The 13,636-nt window shown below is 37.9% G+C and overlaps 1 protein-coding gene and 1 long non-coding RNA gene across 5 annotated transcripts in view; one reads left to right on the top strand and one right to left on the bottom strand.

Annotated features, from left to right (window-relative positions):
• LOC118261815 (uncharacterized) overlaps positions 1–13,636 on the bottom strand; it is a 123,330-nt gene that overhangs the window by 90,331 nt on the left and 19,363 nt on the right. The gene's annotated exons all lie outside the window — the stretch shown is intronic.
• LOC118282310 (uncharacterized) overlaps positions 1–13,636 on the top strand; it is a 122,098-nt gene that overhangs the window by 89,675 nt on the left and 18,787 nt on the right. For 2 of the 4 annotated variants that reach the window (XM_035572706.2, XM_035603529.2), the window contains exons 3-7: positions 766–828; positions 9,461–9,597; positions 9,890–10,089; positions 12,812–12,916; positions 13,108–13,228. In XM_035572706.2, coding sequence (XP_035428599.2) covers positions 766–828; positions 9,461–9,597; positions 9,890–10,089; positions 12,812–12,916; positions 13,108–13,228 — 626 coding nt within the window. Of the gene's footprint in view, positions 1–765; positions 829–9,460; positions 9,598–9,889; positions 10,090–12,811; positions 12,941–13,107; positions 13,229–13,636 lie in introns of all 4 variants that reach the window. The other 2 variants (XM_035603454.2, XM_035603373.2) reach the window with 1 other exon arrangement.

The raw sequence follows: 13,636 nt of genomic DNA, 5'->3' as shown, positions 1-13,636 counted from the left end.
GATAGCGACAGATAATATTATGAAACACATTTGATATATTTTATATCTAATGTTACTTGTATTACACATTCTTTATAAATCAAATGTAAAAATCTAATCAAAATACAAATGTAAAACGGTTTGTGTACTTATCAGCTATCCCAACACTGCCAGATAATTTCAAATATAATATTATTCATTAGTAAGTCGAGGTACTTACATAGATTTACCCTCCTATAATCGGTCCCATATATGCAGGTATTCAACGAATGGCTGATTATGATAACAATCCACATGAACGAATAAAGTATGCCGCAAGCTATTCGTATTCAACATCAAAACAAAACGAACTGAAATACTAAATTAGTAACGTGCCACCAATTCATCACTCAGTTTATATGGAATTTCATTCCAGTATGCGATGTTAGCATACCTGCATACTAATTTACACACACAACCACAACACTAGGCCTGCTACTATTGTAAATGGTTCAACTTTTGGAGACTTGAAATATTATAAAATAATTTCAAGCACTACCTCTAAAAATCACTTGGTAATGTAAGAGAAACGTCTAGCCAACGTGTTGCATCGACATGCGATACTACACCGCAGTCGTTCCAGATCAGATATGCGCACAGATGCGCTATTCAAATTTCCATACTTTAAAATTTTTGTTGACGAGCCAAAAACCTGAGCGTTAAAGGCTAGTACGTCACAGCTAGAGTAAAGCCCACATGTGACAGATAAAGTGGAGCAATCAGTTGAAATTACCTTCTTTTTTGCAGAGTGCAACCCGGAGATCTGTGTGGAAGAGGCGAAGCCTGAAATGCCATCAGCCCCGCTAACTAGTGAGTCTATTGCAAGCTTTTTACAACATACGAACTGCCGGTCGTTAGCGCACACCACACACATCCACCAAAACCAAATAAAACTTCAATCCAAACCACTCAACACCCGTACAAATCGTTCGTCCGATTTAAGAATTCGTTTTTGTTTTCTCGGTGTTAGTAGTTCAGAGGAATTAACCTTTACCTTCCCTCAGTATGTATATTAGGCTCATAAAATATTAATAAATTTTCAAGCTAAACAAATAAGTTCAAAATTAGTTCAGAATTTTATAATCAGCGCGAATTATTAATAGAAATAAACTCAATGAAATAATCTTGTTTAGTTGATGATGATAATTATGATGACAGAATAGAGTTTTATTTAGGTACATTTTATCAAAAAAAAAAACCAAGAAACTAGATAAGATGAGCCCCATCCATGCTTGACCGCTTTTTACCAACTTTTAAAACTAGATAGTGTCTTTAACTTCTATGTTGTTATAAGTTGTACCTATCCTCATTTTTCCCAACGGACATTTTTCCTAACGGACCTCAATTAAGGAAAATCGTCGCAGTAAAATCCTTATTCTACGTGTCAATGGCGTTATTTTCGCGACCCAATAGTGTAGAAATATGTCACAGTCGCCTATTGACAAAATAATGCTTCATTTTGGTTGATTGGTCAGTGCGTGCGAAGGCCGTCAGTATTATGTTCGTCAAATAATAGACAATCATCATGCGTCCTTAATCCGCATAACAAAGACAATCGCATGGACGTAGAACAATCAGATAACAGCTTTGTCTATAAATCTATTCGTAATATATTAATCGAATACACATACACAAGGACATGTGGATTTCAATTATAAAGCAGATCATCATGCGATATAACTAAGTCAATGCACAATTAATGAGAAATAGGTATTAACCACTTGGTCATGGACAAGGAAATTGGCGAGATAGCTATTACTAGTCGATTAAAGGGCTAATAATTTATTGATTGAAGACCTATATGGACATATCAATGTATTATAAATAAAACATCAACTTACGCTCTTCAACGGTAAAACACATTGTTTCAACCTAAAATTGGATTCTAAAATATATTATATTCTTATCCTCTCTCTTTCTTGACTTTGCACTTACTTATGGCCAGACGACAAATGTGACCGCAGTGCACACCTCCACTACATTTCAACTTGTCAACCGTATTTCTGGAACGATGTGGAGACCTTCTTTAAAATGTTATGTCCCCTTAATCTTGATACAAGAAAATAAAATCCAGGTCACAAAAATGTAGCGAAAAGATGTGTGGAGAAGGTGAACCTAACCGACATCTTTTTTTAAAGGGTAAAACTGCCAAGTTTGACGTATACAAAGTGTTTGGTATAACGGCTAGTCTCAAAAACCTATATGAAGGATGAGAGTGGATTAGGTCACTAGATAATATAGAATTATGAGCTGCTTTGTTTGGAGAAAATGTAATGATAAAAGGGTAACTGGGTAAAGTGACAAATCGGTCGCCAAAATTATAGCAATACTATGACTTGTTGAACTAGTTTTATAGCGTATATTTTAAACAATTTTATGAACAAAATGCTTTAAACGTAGTTAAAGTTATACGTTGTTATAGATTTAAAAACATATTATTATTATGTTGTGCCTTCATATGAGCATATTGTACCCGACCTAATCATAATTTTGTAAGAATTAGTTTATACGTGGGATTACCGAAAGCAGGAGGGTATTCTAGGAAAAAACCGACATCCTACTAAGATTAGGAATATCGATGTATCGGAATATTTGTGATACAACATTTTGCCTTCATCGTAATAATGGATTAAGTTTACATAAATTGCTACCAAAATGAGGATACAGACATTTTTACAAACTATACCACACGCCGGATTTTTCTCTTACATTGTAGTTGCGTTTACAAACGTAAACAAATACACGTAACACCCGGACTCAGAACAACAATATTTTGTTGTATAGAAAACCTTGTTTTATTACGAGTTTTTGGTCCCACTAAAGCTTTAAAATAGCGCTAGCCAGGTGGAACGGAGAGTGCGGCCGACTGAATATCACGCCAGGCAGCTCGTACGTACGTTTTTGCGACAAACGAGAAAACTGCAGCCTACTGTTTCATCACAGCCGAAACTTGACTGCGGTATCCGCAACTGGCCACAAAAAAGCATGCAAATGTAAACCATTTCTTTTATTGCATTCTGAAATCATACTCGCAAAAATTGCAGCCTGCTCTGATACAGGATAAACATTACAAAAATATTGATATTCATGTCACGAATCATTTATGGTTTATTTTTGTTAGTCCAATTGCGTGTCTGTACCGATACCGATTAACATTTTCGCGCTTCCCGAGGCATGCCCTTTGGCTTTACGAAATCTGCATAAATTGTGAGAGTGCACCTGAATAAGCCATAATTCCCACCGCAATATACATCGAGCTTTACCATTCTGAAATACTCCATCAGACGATCAATTACAGCATGATTGATTCATTCATGAACTCAACTCATGAACCAAGTAGCGAGCAGGTCAATTGTTTTGTCTGTTACAATGAAACTTGCAAATATTCTGTACAAAAATCCATACATTAAAATTACATAATATTTTTAATCTAACTTTTATAGAAAAATAACTTTTCTCTACACCGGGACCATACCCGAAGCTATTGCAGAATTGACCCGATAGTCCGATAGCAATGCAATACCGCAATAATCTTATGATTAAAAATATCTGCTGCAGTCAAGAAATTCCTGATCTAAAAGAAATGACGTTATGGGGAGATGCCTTGAGGAAATAAAGAAAATTGTGACGTTCCTATATCTAGGCCAGATCTAAGCATTTGTTCTTGAGAGCTAAGTGAACAGTCAATGGTCTTGATATTTAAAATAGATATCATCATAACTTAAACTTATTTGTTTATTGAAGTTACAATCCCAATATGAATTGAAACTGTAACACGGACCCAAAATAAATTATTTTGAAATGAACAGATAACCTTTTCATCCGTTTTGTATCGAGCTATTACTGTGTACGTTTCATTGTTCTGATGAATAAATATTGTGCGAACAAATGTAGAAAGGCAAACGTGGACATTGTTCCTTTTTTATCCGTACCGATTCAACTACAACTTGCAATTATGTAATCATGCAGAAAGAAAATAATCTAAAGGCAAATATGAACACTGTAAATCACTCAGGGGAAGATTACAGATTCTCGAATGGATAAGCAGAGGTGCAGGTGCAGACACATGCTTTCCACCAATTACACCATGAATCCCAATTACCTACTAATAGACCGCGAAGCTAGGACTATATACCGCACACACAAAGGTACTGAAACGAGTTATAGTATGAGTAAGTAATAAGATTATCTTTCTAATAACGTTACCTGGCTATTCGCGAGCCGCGTTTTCGAGCCCATTCACCAAATGTAAATACATTAAACCACATTTGTGTGTAATCAGAGACGAACTTATGTACCTAAACAAAATTTAGCAAATAACATTTTATTTTCTAAATGTCAGAAATCAATATTCAAATTCGTACCTAAAAATTGTAAGCCTGTACCTATCATATTTTTAATTACGGACTTATATAAAGAGGACCTGCCTACACAGTTTAAACAGGAGAGATAAGGCCACCACATGAAAGGTCGGACTAATCTCGTTTCACAAAATAATTATCACATTACAAGTACGTTAAGTACCTATGATTATGTGAATCTCCTAAATATTGTCATGTTACTAAACTAAACCCTTTCTCGTGTTGTTTGCTGGTCTCTCAGGGACCCTGACCCATTTCCATATCTAATTCGACCATCCGTGAAATGACAGCACCAAAGTTATAAGGATAAATTCCTTATAATTCATTTACGATTTCACAAATAACACCACGATCAATAATGAGGATCTTAAAATTCATTAAGTATCTATATTTCTGATGCGTAATCTGATAGTAATGAATATATCATTACTATCAATGTGACGTTTTCCGAGTTAGTACTTTCTAAGATTATTTAGACACGACAGATCGTGAGGAAGCCTTTTTTTTTTTTTTTTTGAGGGGGGAAAATCATCCAATGACTTCTCCCGCCTTGGGTGAGGCGGGAGGGAGTGTCAGACTCTTACTGACTAAAAACCACCCCGTTCCTTCTCCTGCTTTGAGCCGGAGCCCCGGTAACCTTTTACGTTGTCCGCAGCTCCGGATCAGGCATCAGCCCAACTGGGCCCCATCTGTGGTGGTCTGGCTCTTTGAGGCGCGCGCGGAACGCGACGCGCCGTACGCACGGGTCTGGTTGTGGTCGGGCGGCGAGCTACCCTTACTCGCCGTCCGCAGACCCGCACTTACGGTGGCCGGAGATCGTCACGCGATCCCCGACGCCCGGAGTGTCTTCTGCGGCGGCTGGGACGTGAGGAGGATCGATCCCTGTCGCGCTCCGCCTCCTCCTTAGCTGGCATGACCGCTTCGTAAAAGGAAGAGACGGCGTCCGATTTTCCTCGCTCCGTACCATGGCCTGAACCAAAGCCGGACGCGAGAGGTCACCGTCGCTGATCACATCCCTGAGGACACGGCGGTGCTCAGCCCATGCAGGGCACACCGCTACTGTATGCTCCACCGTGTCCTCCGGGTGATCCACGCAATGCCGACACCCGGGCGTTTCCTCCCGCCGAATCCGAAACAGGTACCTACCGAAACTTCCGTGTCCGGTAAGCACCTGCGTCAGGCGGTAGGTGAGGACGCCGTGACGCCTCTCTAGCCACTCCTCAAAGAGGGGACTTACCGCTGCTATAACAGCGAGCCCAGCCCTCGGTTGCGACAATCGTTGCTTCCATTCCGCCATGAGATCCCGCCGGAGCTCATCCCGCCACGCACTGATCTGACGCGGCAGCGGATTTTCGCCCCGGCGATGCGCCTCCGCACGTAACCTATATACGTCCGCGAGAACTTTCGCCTCCAGATCCCACGGCGGTAATCCGGCAAGGAGGTTAGCCGCCTCCCCGGAGATCGTGCGGTACCCACGGATCATCCGAATGGCCATGACCCTCTGGGATGAAACCAGCGCGCGAGCTGGTCGTCGCCTTAAATTTGGTGCCCACACCGGGGCCCCATAGAGGGCCATGGACCGCACAATCCCCGCGTACAACCTCCGGCAGGAGGCGTTTGGTCCCCCGAGGTTGGGTAGGAGCCGCTTTAGAGCAGCCCCCGTTCGTTCCAACTTGGGAGCCAAACGTCGGAAATGTTCCTCGAATTTCCACCGACTGTCGAGGACGAGTCCCAGATACTTCATCGTCACCTCGATGCCGATGGAAACCCCTCCTGCCATGATCTGGAACCCACCCGGAGGTGGCGCATTCCCGCGGCCATAAAAACACATGGCCTCGGACTTATGAAGTGCCACCTCGAGTCCCAGCTGCCGGATCCTTGCAACGACTATCGCAACCGCTCTCGTCATCAAGTCGGCCGCCACCTGGTGCGACCTCCCGTGTGCTAGTACTAGCGTATCGTCAGATAAGCCTCGACTATACGACGGAGATAGGTAGGCACCCGATGATACCGTAGTGCCTCCAAAATGCAGCTCCAGGGCAGAGAGTTGAAGGCGTTGGCGATGTCCAAAGACACCGCCACGACGACCTTACCCCTGGACACTGCAGACCCCGTCGTAAGGTCCCACACGCGCATGATGGCGTCCACCGTGGAGCGCCCTCTGCGGAAGCCGAACTGGCCGTCCGCGAGGTCCGGCCCTGTTCCCGTCAGGTGCGCGACGAGGCGGTTTGAATCGTGAGGAAGCCTGGGCTTATAATTTCAAATTATAAGTTTGAAATCGCAATGCATTTAGAAAGTGTGGTAACCCTTTAACCGCCTCTGTCGTTTCCGTGTACCGCTCGTGTCGTATTATATGTCGACAGTCAACACACGATTGCTCCTCCTTATTTAGTATAGATTTTTTTTCGATTTGTAGCCACGGGCTAGTGGGTAGGGCCACGGTAATTGGATATTTAACAGGGTGCTTAAAGGGTAATGCTTCAAACCTTATCCGTGTGAGAAGAGGCCTTTGGTCAGAAGTAGCGCATTTACCTTATAGCCCAGGGCTGTTGATGTGATGTAATTTCTGGTGGTATCCACAACATGGCAAGTAACATATTAATTTCATACAAACAGGAAACCAATATTTACGAGAAGAAAACCATTTATTAATTCTGTTACCAAAAAATGAACGAATAAAATCTCTGTGTATCGTATTACGCGAATTTCTTCAACATAATACAATTAAGGACAATTATGTGATCCATTATTGGGATGGTACTTAAATACCTACGCAAACTCCGTTTTAACGTAGAAATCATTTTATTTTATTACTCTCTTGAAAAAATTAAATGGCAAATGGAAAAAAAATATTACTTTTTGCTCTCTGACCCGCCGGCAAACTGCATTACGGTACGATACATATTGTGTTTACTTATTCAAAACTAGCGTTTCGCCCGCGGCTTCATTCGCATAAATACTTTTTCATGGCGTTTTAAATTAATTCTGCAATTGCGTTGGGTTGGAATAAACTCAACAAAAGATCACAAGCATTGAGAAAAACCTTAAATGGTGTAACTAACTAATCTGATTATATTTTAGTAGTAGTTCATCCAGCTAACACACAAAAAATAATCATGTGATTCCATACAGCCTTTCAGGAATTTGGGCGATTTGGTACTAAATTTGTATAGAATATATTATAGGCTTACGATTTAAAATTCGTCGCCCACGTATCTATTGTATATACGTAAAATTACATAGCAGTAAAGATATTATTATAATCATTTCTACGAAACCTCTGAACCGCAATTGATTAAATAAATTGGCATAGAGAAACACTGCCTACACATTACATTATTTATGGTTCACCCGGATCACTTATGTGTCATTTGATTTTTTCTCTCTCGTATGGCGAATATAGTGGTCCCAATGGGAAAAACATTTTCATTACTATAGAAGGAAAACTCGCATGTTGCTATCCTTGTCATTTAGAGCGTGACGTCACTGACATGTCATTTGTTTTTCTTTTTTCATTTGTATTGCGATTTATCTGTAATGGCGACCATCGTGTGACATGTCACAATGCATCTCATTTTTACCGACTTTACTATGTTCGGCTGTTTGTATGTTTTTTTTTTTTTTTTGTATGTTTGTTCATTTGTATTGCGATTTATCTGTAATGGCGACCATCGTGTGACATGTCACAATGCATTGGAAAATTCATTTTTATTATTGTTACTTTTGTGATTTTGTCAGGTGTTAATTTACCTTTTCATTATGATACAAACATGATCCAAGATCTTTGGAAAGCATACGAAGCACAGAGGTCCGTTGAATAATAGAAATTAAATGAGACAGCATAATTTGTTTAATTATTATTATTCTCATATATGGGGAGATTAAACAAACAAACCAGTTAAATCTGATCAGGGAATATCTTTAGCCATAAATTGAATTATAACTTGATATCGGTATACACGACTCACTCGATTTTTATTTCGAAATGAAGTCACACGTCTAGAACCTAAATTAAGTACCTATTTCGTGTCAGCTAAGAATTTCAGGTCACCTATATTTGAAAATAACCTCAACCTTGGAAATCGACACGAATGGAAACAGCTCTATTTCCGATCCGGCCTGCTTTTAATTGCCATTGATAAAAAAAGATCGAATACTGAATAGCTTTGACTGCATTGAATTCAAAGGGGAAACAGATGGGGGCAAGTTCAGTGAAGAGTCTGTAAACTTCATTAATTAGAGGAAATTATTATTGATTTTTTTAGTGCCGTGGAATGTAGGTAAATAGGTCATTTTCTATAGTAAATATGTGTATTAATTTATTTCAACTGCAACAATGCAATAAAAAGAATCAAATACAATAATTCTCTCATTCATTGATTTGACGACATTCCTAATTTTCGTTTCTTTTTCTCGTCAATTTAAGGTAATCGATAATATGCTATTTGACGTAGAAAAGTATAGTTTTTGACATTTTAATGAAAGTAGTGATTTGACTAATTGTCAACTGTGCCGTTAGGTATTAAATTCACGCAAACAATTTCCAAAAGGCGATCAAACTAAAATAATAAGTCCAAAACCGTTCTAATAAACTAGGTTAAGAAAATATTGAGGAATTAGAAGATAATTCGATAAGAAAAAAGATATCCGATGAGAAAAAAATTAAATCCTTTTTAGGGATTAGTCTGTCGTTTTTTCTGCGTGACCAAAATATTTTCTGGAAAAGCATAAAAACCAGAATTTTCACGTAAACATTTTAGTCGGTAGAAAATTACGTTTAAATAGAAGTCCAAGTACTTTAAAAAGCAATTAGTGACTTTTGTTTGCCAATTACGTAATCCCAAGAATATGCCGTGGAAGTACTTTTTGTAGCAAAGCGAAAGAGATGCTTTATCTTAATTGGAAATAAAACTGTTGCAATTTGAAGTAGCTCTTGCTATCCAACCTTACTACAGACGAACTTGTTCTTCTAGAATTGAAAACAAATAAACTGTTTAACGATGGTCCTCTCAGCATTCAGCTCTAGTGCTTTTTTTCTATTGTTAAGATTGCAGGAAAAATCTAGATTTATTTTGTCGCAGGCGAAGATAGCGACACGGCGGATACCGATGGCAGACTGTCTTCCGAGTGCTCGCCGTTACCGCAGCGTCGGGGTGGAATATTAAAAGGGGGGAGGCTTTGGAAGTCGTTGGACACCGACAAGGACATAAATGAACAGGTTATTACATTTTATTAAGCGATTAAACTACACAAATGTACAAGTTTATTGTTCTTTGTTCAGTACAGTTTAACGAAAAGCAATTCAGTTAAGCACACTAAATTAATTACTTAAATTTCACTACGGTAGTTACCTAACCGACTGTAAGTATACTTATGAGAACAAAATACTGGAAAGGTGGATAAAACAATGTAGCATTAACTAATATGCCAAAATAATACGTACACTTTTACACTAAACATTATTCTTATCCGTGCATTCAGAGATATTAATTTATTATTTCTAACAACAGAACGATGATCAGCGGTCCACGACCACAGCCAGCGACGAAGACGGTTCCATCACACCACGGTCTGTACGATTTTTAGAAAGACCAAAGGATTCGGAGGATGAGCATTCAAAGAAGGAACCAGAAACGGTTCACACTCAAACTGAAAATAATGAAACTACAACACAACAAAAGGAATATAACTCCACAAGCGGAACTCACAGGTATAGGAATGTTTAATGTACAAGGAGGTCCGATGTCCAATGTGTTTCGTGTCATTCCATTCCAATTGACGATAGTGTGAGATAAATGAAAAAGTTATCAGAATTTCGCGCGGCATTTGTTCGACGTACAAAAATTTTTTTGTCCTTTTTATAGTCCAGTCAAATTAGACCAAAAATTCAGTAAACCCACGACTTTATACCTAGCTGAAAATTGTTATATAAACGTTCAAATCACAATCATAAACTTTGTGTCAAAAGTCCCAATTCATCTAGCATATCCGTGAAGGGTGTCTATGGATAGCACTTTAAAAAAAAAATTAAGGTTTCTAAAACCATTTTTCGTCAAAATCAATTGTTTGAAAGTCGCTTCCAAAGTGGAAAAATTTGTGACCCCCCCCCCTCTAACTTATTACATACAAAAATATTCATACCTTTTTTATAGGAAATTTCCTGATCTACAAATTATATCTGAGATAATTTTGAGATTAAACTTTCTGTTTTCAAGAAAATTGCGAAAAACACATTTTTAGGACGTTCTTACCCCGCTAATTTTTTTTCACAATGTTTATAATTGTGAATTGAACATTTGTACCAATTTGTGTGAATAGGGATGATGACGGGGTATGAAAATTAAAAATCTAATTAGTCCGTCAGTTAGGTAATGAAAAAATATTAGACACGTATTTTTTTATTTTGTCATATAAGATAACAATACTTAGATAACACGAATCAAAGTTTAGTGGGAGCTAACTACGTCACTATAGAGTATAAAACGTACCTAGAAGTGACGTCATACGATATTTCAAATCGATATATCTTTGAAAGTATTTGTTTCCGTAAGAAAATAAAAAATACGTGTCTAATATTTTAAAATAATCTACAAGACGGACATTAAAATAAAAATTAGTCATCTACCCTATTTGTCGTGGGTCAAACGTCTAATTTGACCGGACTATTACTATTAAAAAAATTGCATTGTACTTTTTCAGTTTTCCGTCGCTTCGAAATATTATTATCATCCCATTCAATTATCACGCCTGAGCGTTTCTATTTTCAAATACACATTTTCCTGGTTTATTTTTTAACAGCATCAATTTCATTATTCCGCATTTTCAATACGATGTAATACCTGTTATCGTTGATAACGTACATATATTAAACAAACAATTTTTGTTTAATTGATAGTGATAGTCACCGACAAAAGTTGGTGTTAATCCGTTTTCTATTTGAAATTTTCTCAACCTTAACAAATAATTATGATTATCTTGTTTCTTTTTTTATTTATAGAAAAACATGAAAAAGTAACCTTTTGTTTTAGGATTATAGTATTATCTCATTTTTGAAGTGGCAGATTTTATAAAACTCCAAAGTGGTGATAATTATTGTGACCTCCAGACTCGACATTTAAAATTAATTATGAACAAGTTTAAGCGACAACGCTACAATTTCACCTCAAAATAATGTAAATATTTTACTTAAAGCGGCGGTGAACGTTATTTGCTGTCAGTTAGTTTGCAAACATCACTCGACCGACACCGCACGGTGGCTGCATCGACACATTACGAGTGACGTTGTGACACGTTCCAAACTTATGTCGAGCAAAAAGTTCAGATTTATGATCCCGCATCTTTGAAATATTATCGGCAATACTTCCTGGCAAAATATTTAAACTTCATGATTGAAATATTTCACAACACTTTTAAAATGAAGCGTGGTCGCACTAGAATCTAATTTTGATTGAAAACATGTTTATCAAATTTTCCTTCAAAACAACAATAATAAAATAGTTCACGTGGGTGATACTGATAGTATTAAAAATTCAAATTCTTTGAAATGTTCTTAAAAACAGCTTTATTTTGCGATTAAAGCCTAGATAATAAACAAAGGCCACATAACTCAGACGTCGTAACTAACACAACAGCAGTAATTTAATTAAATGTATTTGTAGGAGAAATTGTATTAGTATGTAGTACTAGTAAGCTACATGTCGGTATTGTTGATCACATAAATGCAACCGTAGATGTTTCACTTCAGTTAGCAAACCAGGGAGTAAATACGTTATCTGAGATCGTATTTACTGTCTTTACAGACAGAGTATATGTTAATATTAGCACTGTATATCTATGTGACAGTTAATTAACAGTTCCCATTGATTGGGAATTTGATATTGGATTTGACAATACAATGTTAGTTAGTCATCCCTTGTCAGACAATTTAATAACAGCGCATTTGAAATGTAATTATCGACGTGTATTGTGCACGTAATGGTATGTCAATCACTATAGAATACAATGCCACAACAAATTATAATTTTTACGTACTTAGCTGTGGTTTACAACGGTTTCTGTACTTAATATTATCCACAAATAAAACCTTAAGCTTGAAAAATGAATAGCCAGTCTGAAAATTGTACGTTTTACTCTCGTTGCTTGAATAAATATCAGATTTGTTTTACTCTTTAAAAGGCTTGCCAGACTGCTAACGCAAATTATTAGCTTTCCGTTGTGCCAACAGCAAAAGTCATATTTTATTACCTAGCTTAGTTTTTAAATATTTCAAATCATAAGTTATTTGCATTAAAATGAATGAGAAACACCGTTTTTATTTCGTTTTATAAATTTTATAAACCTAGCAAAAAAAGTGGAGGAAAATATTTGTCGTGGACGGGATACCAGGTGAAGCTCTATCGTTGCATTGTTCTAACATTTACTATTTCCGATAGACTGGAGACGCCGCTCATCCTAACGATCAACGCGCCCAAAGCTAATTCGGCGGTTCAGCAGTTGTTCAACAGCGGCAGACCGCCGCCGCCCGCCATCGAACCACAGTTAGTCACTTCTGAAACGCTGAGGTATGAACGCTTCATTTACTTTGCTAGTTTTTCAACCCTTTGTTTCTGGACGTTATTTTTATTTCGTTATCTTTTGTTTTGCTGCTGTCGTCGTAGTCTGTTGCTTGTGTTCTTTATCATACTTTATAAACGTTATTTCATTATGTTCCTTTTTCTCATTCACCCAGGGCATGGGATGCGGGTGTCAGACCCAAGACTGAGGAGGCGGCGGTTCGCCGCGTAGCTGAAAGAAATGCATTACGCTGCTCTTTACTCCGTAGCGAGGCCAGGAAAAAACAACAACCAAAGGTATGTTCTTTCTATTACTTTGTATCGTATTTGCATTTTTAACTAGGATCATAATGGTATCTACAAAACTAATTTGACTAACAAATCTCTTGCGTAAACTAGTATAGTTTGCAATGTAGTAGTAAACACAGCAGTTACATAACCCGACATGTTTAACTGTTTACCTTCTGATGTTAAGGAATTGTGCGGTATCTGTGCAGATTAGTTGTTAGTAACTAACTCACAAAGCTTTATTTGCTGGGCTAGTATTGGACTACAGTAGTTTGGCTCCATCGGCAATTAACAGAAATGGTGAGTTTGTAATTCGCACTGATATTTACCTGAAAGTTATTCCGGTCCATTTTAGTTTCCAGTTGACTTTGCAACTACGTGGAAATTTGAAAAAGCTGTAATATGCGAGTTCATGGA

This window comes from Spodoptera frugiperda, chromosome 25 (assembly GCF_023101765.2).
Source record: "Spodoptera frugiperda isolate SF20-4 chromosome 25, AGI-APGP_CSIRO_Sfru_2.0, whole genome shotgun sequence".
NCBI lineage: Eukaryota > Metazoa > Arthropoda > Insecta > Lepidoptera > Noctuidae > Spodoptera > Spodoptera frugiperda.
Note: the sequence above shows the minus strand (reverse complement) of the source record. Positions and strands in the feature narration are given on the sequence as shown.